The following is a 21,745-nucleotide window of genomic DNA, read 5'->3' as shown; positions in this document are numbered from 1 at the left end:
ACCCTGAAGTTTGCTTGTACACTTAGGCCTGGTGTAGATGGAGTAGTTTCTGGAGAGGGGAAAAAGGATGGGGGGGATTCTGAGTGAAAGTTCTAAGTATTCAAGTTCTCCGCTGTTATTTCATAAAGTTTTTACCTTGAATGGTGTTTCTGTCTTCTTAACTTGTGAATTCAGTTGAAATTACTCTATATCTGGTACATATTTTTTTTCTCTGAGATTTTGGGATTTCTGACGGTTTCTGGAAGCAACTACTCTGCCATCTTGCTGGTCATTTGATCCTGAACCCTTCCTCCACTCTTGATATTCTTGCTATAAATGAAATCAGAAGACAAAAGGAAGTTGCAACTAAATCGAAGGATGGCTCACAAGTTCTCCTTGGATAGATAAACAATGGAGATGGTGAAGTTGATTTAGAAATAATTTCATAAGCTGTTTGGTCCTTGAAAAGCAGTACTCATTTACAAAAAGACCACCATGAAAAAATAATTATATATCATGTGCCAACATGTTTCAGAGAATGAAAATTTAGAACAATACCAAACAGAATTCAATAAGGCACTCAAATTAAATCAACATGTATACTTTGATACCTGTTCACTTGAGTGCAACATTATTGATATGTTCTCAGAGGTGATGAATGAGAAAAGCCAAAGACTTGAAGCCTCACACCTATATATTATAAATACTTTGAGAAAAATAAATAGAAGGTGCTAGACATCGAAAGCACCAAAATAGTTTAAAAAACAAAGTTTTATTTATTATTTTCTAGCACTACCACCCCACACAATACCTTGACATCAAAGCTCAAGTCCTGTCGTTTTTTTATGTCACAAAATTTTCATTTCCATTTCTATTCCCACAACAAACTTCAAAAGCTCCTGTTTTCCACAATACAAACCACAATAATTTTCTATTTTAATACTACATTTTTTTTTGGAAATCATCCAAAATTGGATTTTGGATCCATTGCTCAAATGATCCAAAAATTCTGCCAATTTCTGCTATCATAATGGAAATCATTTTACTTTAATATGAAAAAAAGTGAAAAATAACAGAGCTTAAATTACAGTAATATACCTCTGACATCATCATCCTTTCCCCCAAGATTTAAATCATTTAAAAACACCAAGACCTTTGTTTTAAGGGATATTTTTTTCAAACATATCATATGACTCTTACCCTTCTTACTCACATCTAGCACAGTGCTTTAAACACATCCAGTTTTGGCAAATGTTTGTTGAACTAAGCAAAAGGATTCTAAGAAAATTATACTTAATGAGGGTCATCATTAAGAACAATGATAATAATATTTTGCTCCTCTATACTATAATTAATTAATGGCCTCTGGGATTTAGAGTACATAGGATTGCTTGTTCTATAACTAAATGGATAAAGATTTAACTATCTGATTTCTATTATTTGCTAAAAGTTTTCTTCTTTCTTGTCAGCAATCTTTTTTTTATTGCTGCAAAAAAAATTGTAGCTTTTTCCTTTTATATTCCTCTTTCTAATTTATTTAATTTGTATGCTTTGGATTAGAAATTTAATGAGGCCTATAAAAATTGTAACTAAAATATAAATTATTAGTCTCTGAAGAAACTGATAGACTTTCTTATTTGTAGGATATATGTCAATATATATGTATGGTTGTCTATAGACATACAAATACACATATGATACATATGCATACACACAGTATTTTTTGCTTTCTATTTCAGTAGATTACAGACAATTGAAGATGCAAGATAAATGTTCTCTACATAAGTGATATATCAAACTAAAGTTTTTCCTTATCTGTATTTTACAGATCTCATATCATTCCACAGTGTCTTTGCCAATTCATCCCATAAATGACCACTACTTTTATTGAACCTGTACTTTCAATGACTAGGAAACTCAATCTACTAAGAAGTTAGGTGACCCAAGATAATATCCAGTATATGTTAAAGGTAGGACATGAACCCAAATTTTGATTCTGAGACCAGTTTTCAATCCATTGTGCCAGGCTGTCTTCAAAATGCCTACTTACTTGTGTGTGTATGTGTGTGTGTGTGTGTGTGTGTGTGTGTGTGTGTGTAGCAATATAGAGCTAAGTCCTGATAATTATAATAATGGTAATGGCTCCATAAATTTACACAGTACATTTTAATTGGGTTAGAACCAACTACCACTTTATTTTACTTCCTTTTAACTTCACACACTGTGACTCAACATGCATAACCACTTCACAGCATTCATTATTTGTTCTAATTAGGATAATGTATATATTACATAATATAAATAGATACATACTAAAAGGGGGAAATATTTTAAATTTGATATACATATGCATATATATATATATATATATACTATTAACAGTATTTTTTTCTTTAAAAATTTCAAGCTATTATTATCAAGAATACCATAGAATTTGTTATTCTGGTATCCTATTTTGCATTCGCTTTAAAATATTATATCTACGTACAGATGAAACATGCATTTGCTTAAACATTCACATCAAGGCTAGAGACTATGATACTTTTCCTAGAATAATAAATATTTGTATAGAAATTAGCACAAAAGTACTTCTTACAATAGCAAGATAATTTTAGTAACATCTGTTAAAATTCAAAGTCATTTCTTACCTTTTCTTGTTTTATGAGATGCTACAAATTCAGACTGATTGTTTATCCTACAGATGACCTGTCGGCAAAGGTATCCAATCAGAGGATTTAGCTGTAAGCTATGTATTCACACCAGCACATAAATTAAGTTGTGCCTCTCTGTGTCTCTTTTAAAATGGCGAAGGATAATTAGAGCTACTTTTAAAATACATAAATCAAACTCCCCAAATAAATTTAGTTTGTTCAAGAGCCTTGGTAGTAAAGATCTTTTTACATTTTCAATAATTATTCTTGTCATTCTCAAACTTTTGTTTCTCCATCTGAATTTTGTTATTTTTTTTAGCTCTATAAAATATTATTCTGGTAGTCTGAATAGTACATCATTAAATAGTAAGTTAATTTAGATTATATTTTTATCTTTAATTTGTTAGTTTGACCTATGCATGAACAATTAATGTTTCTCAAATTATAATATATATGCAAAGTGTTTCATAATTACATTCATATAGTTTCTGGATAGTTTCAATGAACACACACTCCCAAACATTTAAAATCTGCTGTATTTATGCTGAATGAATGGAATTTTTCTAGGCTTCCTTGCTGGAGTCTGTTGATTTTGTATAGGAAATCTGATGATTTATGTGTGTATATATATATATTGCAACTTTACTGGTTATTATTTCAATTTTTAATTGGCTCTTTGGGGATCTCTTAAGTATATCATCATATCATCTTCAAAGAGTGATAATTTTGGTTTTGCTCATACCTACCTCAATTTTTTTTTTTTTGTCAATGTAATGGTTAGCATTTCTATTCAGTAGTAGTGGTGATACTAAATTTCCTTGCTTTTTACCTCTGATCTAATGGGAAATTCCTTTTTCTTAATTACATATTTGGCCTTGCTTTTAGAAAAATATTATTTTCTTTATTAAGGAAAGTTCCTTTATTCCTATGATTTCTGGAGTTTAAAAAAATATGCAATTTTGAAAATCTTTTTTTAGCATTTATTGATATAATCATAGTTTTATTAATTATTATTAACAAAATTGATTGTAGGTATAGTTTTCCTTATGATTAACCAACCTCTTCATTTCTAATATGAGACAACCTAGTCATAACATAATCTCTTTAATATGTTGTTTCAGACTATTTGCTAATTTTTTTAAAAGCTATTTTGCATGTGTGTTCATGAGGAATGTTGATCTTTTTTTCTGTTCTGTCACCTCCTTGTTTTAGCAGTATAATCTGGTTTAGGTAAAATCTCTTATATCATAGAAAGAGATTGGAGATTTGTCCTCTTATTGCAAAATGTTTTTATGTAATATTTTAATTGTTTTTCAAATGTTTGATAGAATTGACTTGTGAATGTATCTGATCCTACAAGTTTTTTTTTTTTCCTTGAGGAGTTCATTTTTGGCTTAATTTCTTTTTCTAATATTGGGTTATTAATAGCCTAGCACCTCTTAGTTATCAGTTTTGTTACCATATAACTGGATAAATATTTAAATAATTTCAAATTTTCTCTTCAATGGGTTTTTTTTCACTTTTGATAAAATTTGATTTTCCTCTCTTTTAAATCAATGTGTTTATTTTCTTCATTAAAAAAAAAGTTCCTAGTTTTGTTTATCATTTCAATGACCATTTTGCTTTCAATCACATTACTTTTTCCTTTAATTTTAATTTTTTTTCTTATTTAGTGGGGATTTCTGATATATTTTTTCTAATTGCTTGCCTAATTCATTGACTTATTCTTACTCACTTTTGTTATTGAGAGTTTAGAGTTAAAACGTTTTCCCTCAAGATGGTCCTTTCCTTTAAGGGACTCATTTCTAGGCTCTGCCTGTATGCTCTATCTTGTCACAGGGCTCCAAGATTTCTCCTAATATATATAGACTCCAACTCTGGTCCTTCTTCCCAGTTCTAGGTTCTCATCACAAACTTCAGGGACTACTCATGTTGAATTTTATTTAAGGTCTTTTTTCCTACTATTTGACTAAGGCCACTGGGGTCTAGCTATATTTCACCTGTATTGACCTAGACCCTATTAGGACTGGGCCAGTCTCAGACTGCTTCTGGAAGTATTGTTACTGGATCTCCTGGGAATGCCCCAAAAGTACTCCCTTGCCAGTTTAGCTTAAGTGGCCATACAGGTGTAGGGAGGAGTAAGTGGCTCAACATAAGCATTAGACCTCAGGCCTAAATTTTTAGGACCATCCCAAAGTTTCTAGGGTCAGCTACTTGAGATATATCCCTGTATATGACTCTCCCAGATTTCTACCAGACTACAGGCTTCCATCTATGGATATCTGGATTGGCCTGGGGAGTCTTTCTATGGACTAGTAGTATGGTGCATATTTATGCCCAATGGAACGCTTGTGAGATATTGCATACTGCTACCTTCGCACAATCCTTCAATTCTTTTTTTGGCTAAATTTATTTTAGCTTTTCAAATCTGTTATTTTTTAATAATAATATTTTTTATTATTGTAAAAATATAGCAAAATAAAAGTTAGATGTTTCTGTTTTCTGTCTGTTAAAGAATAAAGAAAGTCTGAGGTTTCATTTCTCTTTTGTTTTATATTTCTTGTCACCAAAATAGCTACAAAAGCCATATTTGGTATCCAATTTTCAATAAGTCTCAATTCATGCTGAGTTTCAGCATTCTTGTAAACTTAGTCACTGTTAAAAGTTCTATATCATACTTTTACGGCATACTAGGAAGTACAATGAAAAAGGAGGCAAAAGATCTTAGTCTGTGTTCTAGCTCCACCAATTATTTGATCTTTAGAAAGTCATATAACCTTTGAGCCTGCTTCCTCACATGTAAAATGAAGACATGTAATTATGACTGACTGGACTTATGAGTGACTGACAGGAGACTTATGAGAATTAAGTCTTTTGATATACACATACTGGTTTATAACTAAAGAAAAAAAAACTATGTGAATGCCAATAGTAATTTGTTATAATGCTCCCCTTATGCCTTTTTTACATGTGCATTTAAAATAAAATCTTCATCTGAAGTCAAATCAATCTCTGATTTCTTTCTTATTAGGGTCGTTCCCAACTGTATTGTAAAATTTTCATTTTTCAGAGGCTCCTAAGATGCATACTGAACTAGCTGTTTTAACTTTTGGTGAAGGTTATAGGATCATATTTATTGTTTCTGATGAGGGAATTTTTGAAATATGTTTTCCTAAATGGAACAGTTGCCAAAAAAGTCATATATCTGACTATGCCTCTAATTTCCTTCTTTGGTCATCATAAACTCCAATAGAACATTATAAAAAATGTTTTTCTAAGGTTTTTCTAAGGTTCCTAAATTTTATCCCCCAAGTAGACTGTTAAACTGAAATTCCTTTTTTTATGCCTCCCAAACTACCTAACACACTGTTATTCTGTATGGTCAAGGAAATCAAAAAAATGCTTGATGAAAGAAATATAAATTAATATGTCCTTTTCAAGTTATGTTTTCATCTGGAGTATTCACATCACTGTAAGATAATATGGAAAGTTTATATATTGCTTAAATAGTTTTAAAAATCAAAGTGCTAATGTTCCTATCTGTTAGATAAAAATGAAAAATAACTACTGTTTGTTATATGGAAAATTGGAGATGGTTTATCATAAAGTGCCATAAAATGATGGATGCTTATTTTGTAACTGGCAATCACAATTCTTCTAATATACAAATCTATGTATAATAGTTGATATACATTTTGTCAAGAACACCTAATCATAGCCATTTAATAAAACTACCTTTCTGACAATTGAAAAATTGTTAAGAAGATGAAAATTCCAATCCCACTTCCAACACATATTAGCAGTATGATCATGATCTCTAAGCCTCAATTTTCTGATCTACAAAATAAAAAACAGTACTATAGATTTTTTAGAAATGTCATAACCATCAAATTAATGGATATAAAGAGCTTTCCAAACACTATGTAAATGTTATAAAAGAAAGATAACAAGAGAAAATAAAAGATAAAATTTCAGGGAAAACTAGTGACAGAAGTCTCAAAAGGATAGGTAACAGACTTTTATTCCAATAAGAACCTATTTTCTTGCATTTTTTTATGAAACATGTATTTCTGTCCTTTAGAATGTGATAAAGAATCTTCAATTTTAATAAAACACAAAGTATTATAAAAATTAACAGCAATATGAATTACCTTTTTTAATTGTAATTTCATGCAGGAGATGTACCCTTGGTCTTTAACAAACAGGATATATTAAAATACTGATTTCCTTTTATGTATTTGTGTGTTTCTGAGAGAAAAAGGAAAATGAGAATCCTCTGAATCTGCAGGAGGATGTTTTTCTTAGTTAAGTTTTATGATCATTTGGGGACAGCTACCTGTTTGATTATGATATTGATGAGGTCTTCAATGTTAGGTGTGGTTAGTAGGGAATTAATAAAAATTAATTTCTTAAGCAAGCAGGAAGAAGGCTTTGATAACAGAGATCAGTTGAGTTCCATAGTCCCACCCTTTGGGGAGGTGGTCCAGTCTGAAATCGAAATAATATCAAACTCCTGAAACCTACCCTCTGTAGAAATCCCAGTCATGAGTTTAAATTTTCCCTATAAAACCTACTTGTGGGCCATCCCATAGCTGCTACTTTCCTGTGGGTCAGTCTTCCATGGAACTCTGCCTCCTGGTGTCTTTATCCTTTACTGGCCCCATGCCACATAGTACATCCCCTAACTCCACTATACTTCTCTTCCCCGCTTCTGCTCCTTATAAGTAACTCTTTTATGGTGCCAAGTCCTTTTCAGAATTTATTCTGCCAGCTAAGGGCATGCCCAATCTAATGGGATGCTCCCCTTCTGCTGAGTAATTGTGAGTTCCACTGAGGAATTTGTCTTTCATGTGTTCTCTCATTTTATTTTATATTTACCACTCCCAATATCTATTGTATCCTTTAATTTTGTCTGTAACACATTCTCTTAAATAAATCTACCTTTTGCCAAAGAGAATTGTGAATTCTTCTCATGACTGACCCCCAACTTTTGGAACCCCCCATCATTTGATGACAAACCCTACACCATAGATCACATCAGTACCCAGATTACTTTTGAGGTGAAAATGACATTAGTAACCAGAAATAATCATCAGCCACTAAATATTTTAATAGAAAAAGACTGTTTAGTGCCAGAGATGAACAATCTTACCTACAGGATAAGTTAATAAGAGGAACAAATGTTTTTTGTTTTGTTTTGTTTTTCCTGTGTAGTGCTGCACATATAAAGTGTAAAATCAAGAGAATTCTATGATGCCTTATGATGATAGGTGTCTTTCCTGGAAAAAACTCACTGGTTTTATACATTCAGCAAATTATTTTTTAACTACACATCAAGTATAAAACATTGTACTAGATATAGGGCATAGGGACAAAAATATACAAAGAGAAATAAGATGTAGTCCTTAACCTCAAGTAGCTTCCAAACTAGTAGGGAGAATGAGATGAGAACCCAAATAAATATTACAAAACAGGAATGCTAACAAGTATCTAACTAATAGTACCAAGGGCTCTGAGATAAAATTGTCAGTGTTAGAGAAGTGTTGTTAGTGTTAGAGCTCTTGAGAAGAAAGGTCAAGTCTTGCAGCTTTGCATTCTTCAAAGAGTTTTATAGATAGCAAGCAGTCAACTACTTGAAAAAGAACTGGATATAACTAGCAATGATCTGATCTGGTATAGCACATTCTTCTGTGACATTTTATAATCAATATGAGAATGCCAACACTACTATATAGGATTATGAATTTCTATAGTCACATAAAAATGTAAACTAGACTTCTTTATTTCTCAAAACAAATGTTTGCTGTGATTTTAGCACACTTTTATATCTGATGCTTTTCTCTCTTCTTTTCCTTCAAAGATAAGATAAACTTATAGGTAAGTAGAAATGTTTATCCTTAAGTACAATCTCACAATTGTAAGGGAAAAAAAAGAATAGAACAATTAAAAAAAAAAACCCTCTTTCCAAAGGCAATGAGATGATGATTGGATGCTTCTTCCAACAGTTCATTAGGAGTACAATGCATCAGTCTGGATTTGTGGCAGGCCTGAACATAAAAACAGCTCTGTTAATTTGGATCTTTTAAAATTAAATGGCAAAAAAAAAAACAAATAAAACGTATTTTTTACCAAGTGAGAAACAAAAAAAATATATTTTAAGAATTATAATAGAGAATAAGAAAAAATGGAGAAAATACATTTGTGAAACACAAATATGAATGACGATAGAAACACTCATTTGCAAATGACAGTTTTATGTTTATTTATTGGTAAAACGTATCCAACATTTAGGTCTGGCACAAATCCATCCTTTATGTGAGTAAAAAGTAACTGAATAAATTATTTCCACTCAATTTAGCAACATTTAAATAGTATTTATCATATGCAAAATGCTCTTACAGATGTTTCTTATACAAAGATGAAATAAGACATAACTCTTTCCCTCAAGAACTTGATCAATGAATGGCAGAAATGAGAGAAAAGGAATAAGACATCATCAATAACAACAAAAACAACAAATTTATAGAAGATGGAATATATTTGTTATAAATAAAAGCTCCTGATGGACTGCTATAAGAAATATGAGAAAGCAGCGATTCCTTTTAACTAAGAACAATTAGAAAAATCTTCATGAAGGAAGTAGTATATGAGTTAGAGCTTAAAGAAGGTGAAGAATTTAAAAGGGAAAATGGAAATTTGTTCAAGGCTTTGGGGATTGTGTGAGCAAAGGAAATAAAAGACTTGAGAGTGATATGGTGATATATTTGGCTGTACTATAAACTATGATGAGAAGTAATAGGAGATAAAGCCAGAATTAAGTTGGAGCCAGAATTGTGGAGAAACAAAGATAAGGATTTATACTTTATTAAATCACTAATAAGAAGACAGTGCAAGTTTCTAAATAGAAGAATAACATAATCAGAGAGCTGCATACATTAGGAAGACCAGTAAGAGAGAAGTAAATGATATATTGCAGAGAGAAGAAACTGGAGGAATGAAAAAGCTCTTTTGTGGTGCTAAGTCCCTTTCAGAATTTATTCTGCCAGCTAAGGGCATGCCTAATCTAGTGGAATGCTCCCCTTCTTCTAGGTAATTGTGAGTTCCACTGAGGAACTTGTCTTTCATGTGTTTTCTCATTTTATTTTATATTTACCATTCCCAGTATCTATTGCATCCTTTAATTTTATCTGTAACTCATTCTCTTCAATAAATCTACCTTTTGCCAAAAGGAATGGCCATTGTGAATTCTTCTCATGATTGGCCCCCAACTTTTGGTTAGCAAGTTATTCAATGAGAACTCAATTGAAGAATGAAAAAGGCCTTAACTAAGATATTTGAAATGGTTATCAGAAGGGAAAATTTAAGAAATACTGAGGAAGTAGTGATAGTACTTAACAACTGAAAGACGATATAGTAAGAGGGAGAAAAGTCAAAGTTGAATGCAAAGTTTTGCATAGAGCTTTTGAACAAAGGAAGGAAACAGTAGCATCAAAAGATATAGATGATGAGAGTCAGAAGAGCAATTTCTTGTTCTAAAGGCAAGGCACAAGGCACATCACAATAGTGTTCTCTTTGCCAAACAGTACTTTTATTCACCAGAAAAGGTCATTAAAAAAAAAAATCCAGAGATTATTTTGCAACTTGCTTTGGAAGGGGACAGCTTTATAGCTCAAAGGGAGAAGGGAGAGATAAAGGAGGGATCTAGGGGGTGACAAGGATGTGGATTTAGCTTAAAGATAGTCTGGGAAAACTTAGTTCCCATTAAGGCTCAAAGGTTGTTGTGACTGTCTAAGATGCTAACTAGACAGTCTTGTGAAACTTAAATTTCCACCATGGTTGGAAAACAGACTCAGGCTTGACAGCATTCCATACAAACAGGACAAGCTGAGAAAACTAGCTTCCTTTTTGTATGAAAATATGGTTGATAATAGCATGATGGGTTCCTTTTAGCATTTCCTGAAAAGGGAAGAGAATAAGCTGGTTTCAGAGTTCACATCATAGAGAAGCCAGGAAGAATGACAAGTTATGGTAGAAAGATGATCAGTTTGGTTCGGAAGAAATTAAGTATTACATGTCAGGAGGATAAATAGGTTAAGATATTTAATAGACATTATAAATTAAAGAATCAGTTTCTTGGGCAAAGGGCAAAAGAAGAGATATAGATTTGGCATCATTTTGGTGATGAAGTCACTGAAGAATCACAAGAATAGAAATAAGAATAATAATAAGGAACCATACTAAGCTGTATAATATTTTTTTAAGTGCCTGACCTCAAGGAGAAGAAGATAAAAAACTAAGACTGAGGAGAACATTAGAAACAGGTCTTTAATAGAAACTCATATTTAATATCTTTGAGGAAGATCATGACCCAGTAAAAGGGAACTAACTAATTTAGAAGTCAAAACAAGAGAGATTATCGAGGAGAAGCATTAAATACTGGAGATCAAGTAGGGAGGAAGATTGGAAAAAAAGTCATAATCTCTGGCAATACAGAGTTTATCAGCAACCCTGTAGGGGGAACAAAAAAAAAACAATAAAATTATAAGGGTAGTATTAAGATTAGACATTAAAGAATTGAGGAATAAGTATGTGATTAAGTTGAGATAGCAATATCAATTATTCCTTCCAGAAGATTGATAGTGAAGAAAAAGAGAAAGAATAATAAATTGAAAGAGTATTAAAATCAAAGGAAGGATTTTTGGAGATAAGAAGACCTAAGTATAATTTATAAGCAGAAGAAAAAAGAGTGAGCAGAGAAAGAATTGAAGATATGAGAGGAAAAAAGGATGATATATAGAACAAAGGAGAGCTACTACTTAATCAAAATAAATACCAGGCTAACTGATACATATTTATGGTAAAACTATTGGGTATAGAATTAATACTTAAAAACATATTTTTAATGCTTAGAAATACTGTGTATTATATTCAATAGTAATTCAGTGAATCATAAAAATGAAAATTAGGACAAATTAATAGCATGCTATGTCCAAAATCTTATTTGGAAATATTTTTGGAACAATCTACAAAAGTTATTATAAATTGATTCTTTAGTAGATTTACTTGATATACCTATTCAGGTAAAATAAAGCTTTCTAATTATGAATACATATCTCTAAGTAAATAATTATATTTTGTTTAAACACCAAAAAACAAATCTGCTTCTTAAAATATGTACAAATAGTACAAATAATCTAAGCTTATAAAAGGAAGCTGCATATTTCAAACAATATGGAAAGTATTTCCTCTATGCTAGTCTGTGTTTCTTTATTTTTAAATTCATCCTCCTAAGTAAATAGCCACTGAAACCTTAGACTTTAAATTCAAAAATCTCATCCAAAAATTAAAAGAAAACATTAAACAAAGATATAAATTCATTTATGAGGCACATACTATAACCTTCTCTACTGAATAAAAATAAGTAGGTCTTTCAGTATATATTATAATAAAAACTATAAAATCTTACCTGGAACAGTAGTGTCAATTGGTGTATGCCAATGGAATGATGGATCTATCAACTCTACATCGCGCAGATTTTCAGTTATACATAGTATATGAGGACTTTTTTGATGCAACATGACATAAATTTTGACTGAAATATAATATCCAAAATTGTCAATTATATATCTACATTAATGATTTTTCCATACTATCTTAATATTATAAAACTTCTCCCATAAAAACAAAGATGTCAGGATTTTGTTATAGTTCTCTACTCTAATTCTATAATAACTGTCCTTCTAGAAAAAGAAAAATATTTTTTAGCCTTGGCTTATAAATCTTCTTTATTCTTTTTCCACTAATTTTATTCAATATTCCTAATAAATGTGTCTTTATCATTCAAAAATATTTCCATATTTATGAAGCATTGCTTAATTAAATAAAAAACTTAATTCACACACAAATGGATATGTTGTGACCTATGGCAAATCACAAAAACTCTCTTAATCTTCAGTTTTGTCTGTAAAAATAACAAGGTTAGATTGGATGATACAAGTAGAGAAAGGACTTCAGACTCTATCTAGTCCAATCCTTACTTAAATAAAAGTACCTTCTACAAAATACCCAATAGGTACTCAATCATATTTTGCTTAAAAACCTCAAGGAAGCAGAAGCCTGCTGCTTGCTATTGTCCCTCCACTTTAGGAAAACACTACTAATTTAAAAGTTTTTCTTTATACTGAGCCCAATTCTGTAACTCTAAACTTCATCTATTGCTCCTACTTCAGTCTCTGAGATTATCTAATATTTCCTAAAATTTTTTGTTGTTCAAGTCACTTCAATCATGCCCAAATCTTCATGACTCCATTTGGGGTTTGGTGGGGGCAAAGATCCTGGAATGGAATGGAAAGAATCCTTCTCCAGATCATTTTACAGATAAAGGACTGAGGCAAATAGGTTTAAGTGACTTGCCCACAGCTACTAAGTATCTGAGACCAAATCTGAACTCTGGAAGATGTCTTACTTTCTAACTCCAGGCCCAGCACTCTATCAACCACAATCCATCTATCCATTTATCCATTATCTTCAAAATTAGAAGCATTAAGATACTTACAAATCATCTCTGCCCCACTCCAAAAAGAAAAAGAAAAAACACCTCCAGATTAAACATTTATAATTCCTTTAGCCAGCCTCATATGGCAGGATCTTAAAAGTCTTTACATACTACCTGGTCTCCTCTAGCTTATCACTCTCTCAAAAGTGATAACAAAAATGAGCCTAATATTCCAGAGATTATCTGCCTTGAGAAGAGAATAACTAGATTATCACCTATATTGTTTTAGCTACCCTAACTTTCAGAATACATCTTAGCTCACCATCTTTCCAAGGATAGCAGGAGATCCTATCAATCAAATCAAAGATTTGGCTAAAAACTAGATAAATTATTGCTACTGATCTCCAGGAAGGAAGGAAGGAAGGAAGGAAGGAAGGAAGGAAGGAAGGAAGGAAGGAAGGAAGGAAGGAAGGAAGGGAAAAAAGAGGAAAGGAAGAAGGAAGAGACGGAAGGAGGGAGGGGGGAGGGAAGGAAAAAGGGGAAAAAAGAGAGGAGAGAGGAGAGTAAGAAGGAAAGGTTAGTCCAGCATGGACTATCTTTAGTCATTACACTGACTCTCTTTTAATGAATGCTAGCCATGTAGATACTTAATCATTCCTTTAAATAAGAGATTTCAGAGGGAATAAAAATCCAATTTATTGACTTATTACTTACAGATACTATATTTCCTTTTCCAAAAAAATTAAGATATTTGTCCTCTAATCTTTCATGACCTCTTGAATTCGCCAAAATTTTTCGAACATCTGTCAGTAGCTCAACAATAACATTCACCATTTCTTTCAGGGCCCAAGAAAGGAACTTATCAGAGTTTAGTGATTTGATGACACTTTATCTCCCAATTTATCTTGCGTTTGATTAGGTGGAATGTCATACACTGGGCTCACCCTGCTTCCTTCCCTCAGTCATAAGCAAATTTGAATAAATATTTTTTTCTACCTTCTTTCACAGAATCAAAAAGAAAGACAGGAGAAGTAGTATACCAAGTTTTGATCACCATAAGTGATCAAACTAAATGGAAAATTAGTGTTGCTTCTCCTGCAATCCTATAAAAACCCTCTTCTTATTCCTTTAGTTATAAAAATATCCAGATGGTAATAGAATATATGATGGCTGAGCTAATGATACCAGAAAGTTCACTGATGATTTAAAACCTTTCATCTTACTTGAAATGACTCTCTGGGAAGGAAGAGGGAAAAGGATACTGGAAAAAGTTTTTGTGTTGTAATAAAATAAAAAATGTTTTTAAGATATTATTTAAAATGTATTTAAAAAAAAAACTATCAACTATTGTTCTGTTCTAGGAGTCCAGAGAGTTATACCAATTCCACAAAAGTTGCATATCAACCAGAAGAAACAATATGATAATTAAATCTCTAGAGAAATATTGTCTACAAGCAGTGTCAAACCCAAACAGAAATAGTTGAGCTCCCATGACAGAAAATCATAAATTGACACTATCTATAATGTATAATTTAATTTGTTTTATTAAATATGTTCCAATTACATTTTAACGAGGTGCCAGCTGTGAGTTTTGCTGCCCTTCAATTTGACACCTCTGTACAAATGTACTTCTGTAATATACTCATTATATATTTTCATATCTTAAGTTCTCACTGTACAAAATTTAATAGAGAGCAAAGAGCAAAGTAAAGTATTTAACAATGTTTACATTTTATAGTGAATGCAATAGACTATTTGATGATGACTAAGAATAGCTGCAAAGTTAACAGGTTAAAATTCATATTCTGTAATGAATATGAAAGAGAAAAAATATATTTAAAAATTATGACAAAAATAAGTCCTCTAAAGTCATTAAAGAATCAACTTGCCATATCACAAAAAATAAACTCTAAAGAACCACAAGTTAAATTCAAACATTCACTGTTTCCAAAGAAGCCCACTTTAACAAACAAAAATAACATAAATAAATAATAAAATGTTTTTCCCTCATTAGTTTACCTAATCTCATAAGATTAAATATATAGGATTTCAAGGTAAAACTATCAATTTGGACTGAATTCAAAATGTGAAATTATTATATAAGTACTTTTTAAAAGTATATAAAGAGTGGAGTCTACCTTTGATGCTACTGTAATAGAGTATATGATATTTTACATACTCTTAAATTTTCAAGTTAACTTTGAGGAAGGATTAATTGCTCACATGCTGCAAATATTATTTCCTCACAAATCTTGCAGCAGGCAAGGTTGAACTTGAATGGACACAATCATATGGTAAAAATTATCTTAGAGACATGAAGAGGTGTACCATTGTCTTCTAATTTCTGAAGCTAAAATGGACTTTAATTAAAGAAAAATATTCATATTACTGTCTCAGAAGCATTATTTATTTTTTAATTTATGAATACCTGGAAAGTTAAATGATCCTACAAATTTCACTACTTTTGCCTCTTCAATGATCTTTCTTAAGTATCCTTCAGAATAATATCCAACTGTAAAAGAAATTTGAAAGAAATTAACAGAGCTTTAGGTTATAATAGAAAAGATAAGTTGTTTATTTTGAATTATTAGCATCAGTTGTTAAATTGCTAAGAGAATTGTAAATCTATTACCCCTGAAACTTGTAGTATTTTTGGTAAGAAAAACACTAGCAAATGTGCAGACCTTCAACAATAATTTATTAAAACATTTATTATATACAAATGATTGTGCTGTGCATATGTAATGATATTAAATGGTCTTTTCAATTCAGATCATTCTATCCTATAGTACAAATATTTTATTTAAATTTAATAAATATCCACTTGTATGTCACAGTTCTTTTCAAGAGACGACATTATACAAATATTCCCAGAAGATGTTTATTTCTTTTGATATAAAGGAAAAAAACAAAATAAATTTCAGATATGGATGCTCACCACCTGAAACCTTACTATAAGACTACTCTTGCATTTCACAGAGAACAGAGGATTTAAACCTAAAAGCTTTAGACTTCATTTACTCCGAACTACTCAATTCGCTGATGAAAAAAATCCAGCATATGTTCACATAAGTAACAACAAATACAATGAGGATTCAAAACCTGAGCTCCTAATTTGAAATATACTTTTTTCCACTACATCAGATGAACGATTATTCTATAATGTCTTAAAAGGAAACCTACATTTCTTAGGGATTTAAATAATTAAACACCATTAAATTATTCTTTCTCTACCCAAAAAGAAATGCCTGAAAGTTAAGAGTGGTAGCAAGAATCTAGTGTCAGCGAATGTTTGTGGCAGCCCTTTTTGTAGTGGCTAGAAACTGGAAACTGAATGGATGTCCATCAGTTGGAGAATGGCTGAATAAATTGTGGTATATGAAAATTATGGAATATTACTGTTCTGTAAGAAATGACCAACAGGATGATTTCAGAAAGGCCTGGAGAGACTTACACGAACTGATGCTGAGTGAAATGAGCAGGACCAGGAGATCATTATATACTTCAACAACAATACTAGATGATGACCAGTTCTGATGGATCAGGCCATCCTCAGCAACAAGATCAACCAAATCATTTCTAATGGAGCAGTAATGAACTGAACTAGCTATACCCAGAAAAAGAACTCTGGGAGATGACTTTTTACCATTACATTGAATTCCCAATCCCTATATTTATGCACACCTGCAGTTTGGATTTCCTTCACAAGCTAATTGTACAATAATTCAGAGTCTGATTCTTTTTGTACAGCAAAATAATGTTTTGGTCATGTATACTTATTATGTATCTAAGTTATATTTTAATATATTTAACATCTACTGGTCATCCTGCCATTTAGGGGAGGGGGTGGGGGGGTAAGAGGTGAAAAATTGGAACAAGAGGTTTGGCAATTGTTAATGCTGTAAAGTTACCCATGTATATATCCTGTAAATAAAAGGCTATTAAATTTAAAAAAAAAAAAAAAAAAAAAAAAAAAAGAATCTAGTGTCAGTAACTTTGAATTAGTGGTCTCAACAAAGCTTCTATAGTGTCCAATGCTGTCAAAAATTATTTCAAAAAGTTTTGGTAATTTCTCAGGAAATAATAGTAATAACAGATAGCAGTCACTACCTCATGAGATTGTAAACATTAAAATGAGATCATGTATTTAGAATACTTTGTAAATGTTAAAGTGCAACATATCAGCTATCATTTTTATTGGCTTTTTATTAATTTCAGTTTCTTTAATGGGGAAGAAAATGTCTATAATACTGATTTTACTAGATTTTGAGTCCACCAGACCTGAATTCAAATCCTCTTTTACTATCTGTATGATCTTGAGTAATTTTCTTAATTTCTCCACCTCAGTTTCTTCATCTTTAAAATGAGAATAATAATAACTCTTGTCTCCAAGGGTTCTTGTGGGAATCAAGTGAAGTAAACACATGTAAAGAAAGCTTTGGGCAATGCTAAAAGGGCAGTATAAATGTTAACTATTACTATTATTGAAAGAATAAACTGTTACAATGTGTTAAACACATTGTAAACTTTAAATGGCTACATGAATGTCAGGTACCATTTGTATTACACTGACATCTGTGTTGTTTATTGATTGTTTTTTGCATCTTATGTATAGCTTCATTTATCTATCTAGTGTACAGAGAGGAAAGGGCAGAGGCCAAATCTAACAATAACTGCTACTGTCCAGCACTGAGCCCACTGGCAAAAACACTTCCATGTTTGTTCCTAGGAAAGTACTTAATTAGACTTGAAAGACTATGAGAACTGTTTCCGGATTTTAACACTTTATTTCATCTAATATCCAGGACCATTAGCAGACAGTAAATTTAATAAATGTTTAATGGATATATAAATGCTCTGTACTAAGTAATAAGGAAATTGCAAAAATCATAAAATAGGATGAATAATGGAGAGCAAGGGGGAATAACCAATTGGGATCCTATAATCCTGTATATTTCAAGTAAGTACAGATAATCTGCATTTAAGAGACAGTAATAAGAACAGGAAGATTCAAGAGATATTCAGAAGCAACAAGACTCAGTAAGTGATTGGATATAAAAAAATAAGGAGAGCAAAAGCAATAAAGAGGTTTTGAATATGGATGACGGGTTTAATAATGGTGCCATTTATAGCATGGCATATAGCATGGGCAAGGTAAAAGGAATCCATTTATGTACATATTGACATACTAATGAAGAAATAATGTTAATACTACTCTACTTCTCTATGTGGTCAAGAAAAATCAGTGGTTTTGGTAGAAACAGTGCCCACCACAGGATTTCTGTTTGCCTCTAATTCATGACAGATATGGGATCACCCATTATATTTATTTATTTTTCCCTTTACCACACTGAGTCTTCTACCAGATGTCTAGTTTTCTCACCTTCCCCAAGGTTTCTACATTTTAAATAAACTCCTTGAAATTATTCGGACAATTTTCTGTACAGTGTTTTCCTTAAACAAAATATTCCTAAATATAAAAAAGAAATAAAGAATGATGCGGCCAGAACCTTTTAAGTTAAAAACATACCTTTTGAGTTAAAAGGCAAAGTATTCATTTAAACATAAATCTTTGTAACAATTTACTGATCAACTTTCAATCAGTTATAAATTATCTAAGTTATTTTCTGTCTTAAAAACTGAAGGGACAGAGCCAAACTAATATGAAAACTTACGAGCTTAAGAGTTTAGAATGACAGTCAAATCCATAAAAACATCTTTTAAAAAAAATCAACAAAATTCCTGCTATGTATATCTTACACCTATAGATGGAGCTCTAGTATCATTAATATTTTTTATGGCAGCAAGATGACAAATAATGTTGAAATATGATACTTTATTAAACCAAATTGTGTATATAAACAGGTATGAGTGAAGTTTAAAAATTAAACTAAAAAACTGAATTGTAAATGTATTAATAGCCAAAAAAAAGAAAGGAAGAAAACCAAACCTAAAAAATATGAACCTTTAATCTCTTGTACCTTCAAGGCCCAGGTTTATATTCAGGAGTAAATTCAACATTTATTAAAGTTTTCCATGTTCTGTGCACTAAGAATACAATGGTAAAAACATGAGTTTTAAACTCCTCAAATAGATTATATTCTATTGGAGTACTATAAACACAGAAGTATAGTACAAGGAAATTGTGGGAAGGGCTAGTACTGCTATAATTAGAGAAGCAGGAGATCAAGGGATAGTGCCCAAGTTAAGTCAAAGACAAAGTTATGGGGAGATGAAGATATGGAAAGATGATATGTTGGCTTGTGCAAATATGCAAAAATGGTAGATGGATTATCAAAGCTGTTTATTAGTACAACTTGGCTGATTGTTCCTAAAAGGCAAGTGTATAAATAAGACTGGAAAGATAGCAGAAGCATGACCGTGCAGAACTTCACAACTGAAGAATTTGTATTTTATCCAATAAGAAGTGGAAAGCCATCTTCATAACAGGTTAGTGCCAGTGATTCCTTTTTGAAGATTTTTGGAAACCAAACAGGAAACAGCTTGAAGAGGAGAGACCAGAAGCAGAGAAACCAAGAGGATATTATAGTAGTGCAGAATAAAGGATATGAGAAACTGTACTGGGATAGTGGTCATATAAATAGAAGAGAGAGACAAGAGACTGAAAGAGAGAGGCAGAGACAGAGACAGAGACAGAGACAGAGAAAGATAGACACAGAGAGAGAGAGAGAGAGAGAGAGAGAGAATATTACAGAGGCCCAGTTGACAAAACTTGACAAATGATCAAAAAGATATAGGAGATAAAGAAGGACATAAGAATGACTTCAAGATTATACACCTGGATGATGCCTGGGAGGATGCTAGTAGCATTTTCACCATAAAAAAGGAAGTTTGGAAGACTGCCAGTTTTTGAGGGTAGGAGAGATGATGAGTTACATTTTCTAAGTATTGAGTTTGCAATATCTATCCTATATCTAATAAAATAAATGACGCAGTTCATGATTTATGATTAGCACTCAGAAGAATTATTAAGAGCTAGAAATGCAGATATGAGAATCAACTGGAGAGATAGTACTTGAACCCATATGGGTTGAATTGGAAGTGAAATCCAGCTGCACTAGTAGTTGAATAATCAAATGATTTGAAAAAACATAGTAAAAACTGGACTGCTATGCACATGGTGCAGATTAAAATGCAGAACTCTGCTTTGGAGTAGTTTATAAAGCATCATAATATCACAAATTTGCTGAACATAGAGGACGAGTTCAAACCTCTCATTTTACAAATAATAAAACTGAGGCACAGCTAAATCAAAGCAATTTACCTCAGGCACAATAGAAATGGGAGATTCAAATAGATTTGTCTGATTCCAAGTCCAGCACTCTATCCACTGTGCTTCCTAGCTACCATTCACTTAAATATTAGTATAGAAATGTTTAACATAAATTTTAAGCAAGAATAAGAAAATCTTATCCTCATAAAACCACATATTTAGAGATGAAAGAGACCTTAGCAACCAATCTGGGAGGATCTTTGAGAGCTTAAATAACTTCCAAAAATAACTAAAATATCGGCTTTATTTGCGTCCTCTAAAAATGGTCGTTGTCTTTGATAATAGTTATTTTCTTACAATTAAGCAAACTACCACAATTTATAAAAATTAATCCATTTATTTTAAGGTTTTTTTCAAAGAGCAGACATTTGTTAATTTATTATACTCAAGATCACAACTTTAAGCTAGTAAATACTTTAGAGGTCATCTGAGTCATTCTAGTCTCTTTTTATAAATGAGAAAGCTGAGACCTGAACAGTTAGATAATAGGGAGGATTCGAACCCAAGAATCTGACATTCCAAACCCAGAGAACATTCCACAGCACCGCTCCACCTTTCAAGAGAACCTTACAATTAAGTGCTCAGACTAAGCAGGTTGGGATCCGCCATGGCCCGGGATGTTTCTTTTTAAACCCCAGACCCCCCCTTTATTCCTCCCACTTTCTTTTTTAGATTTATCCCTGCCGGGTCTGCTCTCTCCTCCTCTCTCTTCCCACAACTCCTAAGAGGCCTCTCATCTCTTATCCCTCTCAGAGCGAGAGCAGCCTTACTTGAAGGGGACGCCAGGAGGTGCAAGAACAAGAGGAGGAAATACTGGGAGCGGCGGCAAAGACGAGGGCGACGGCTTTCCCGGGCCCGCCTCAACAGGACCCGGGACGCGCCCTCCATCCAGACGGCTCCTCCTACCGGCTCTTGGCCCAGAACATCGTTACCATGGAAATCTAAATGAACGCTGCTTCGTCTGCGACTGCGCCGATGGAATGTCCAGTGCGCAGGGGCGGAGCGAAAGAGGGCGGAGCAGGACTAGCGTTGAGACCCGGGGTAGTGAAGGGTAGGACCAGGAGTGGGCAGGGAGAAGATGGAAAATGGAAGCTGAATGGAGGCTTCTGAGAGTCTCATCTAGGAAAGGACACGTGGGGCAGGATGGGAGATGTAATACTAGAGACCTTACTAAGTTACCTCTGAACTTTCTTTCAGCTGTGATTTTGGAACCTGTGCCTGTAAGTGCCTTGATCTCTCTTGGAGATTTCATCAATTCCCATGGGGACAGAGGATGCCTCCTTAAGACATCTTCCCTCCACTGTATTCAAGTGTCAGATCCTATCC

At 32.4% G+C, this 21,745-nt stretch overlaps 1 protein-coding gene across 1 annotated transcript in view; it reads right to left on the bottom strand.

The window, feature by feature from the left end:
- ZPBP (zona pellucida binding protein) overlaps positions 1–21,745 on the bottom strand; it is a 125,242-nt gene that overhangs the window by 101,558 nt on the left and 1,939 nt on the right. The window contains exons 2-4 of the mRNA XM_031965484.1: positions 21,190–21,442; positions 15,554–15,637; positions 12,097–12,222 (exon numbers count right to left, since the gene is read on the bottom strand). Of these exons, the coding sequence (XP_031821344.1) occupies positions 12,097–12,222; positions 15,554–15,637; positions 21,190–21,442 (463 nt within the window). The remainder of the gene's footprint in view (positions 1–12,096; positions 12,223–15,553; positions 15,638–21,189; positions 21,443–21,745) is intronic.

The sequence above is a fragment of the Sarcophilus harrisii genome, chromosome 1, assembly GCF_902635505.1.
Source record: "Sarcophilus harrisii chromosome 1, mSarHar1.11, whole genome shotgun sequence".
Taxonomy (NCBI): Eukaryota; Metazoa; Chordata; class Mammalia; order Dasyuromorphia; family Dasyuridae; genus Sarcophilus; species Sarcophilus harrisii.
Note: the sequence above shows the minus strand (reverse complement) of the source record. Positions and strands in the feature narration are given on the sequence as shown.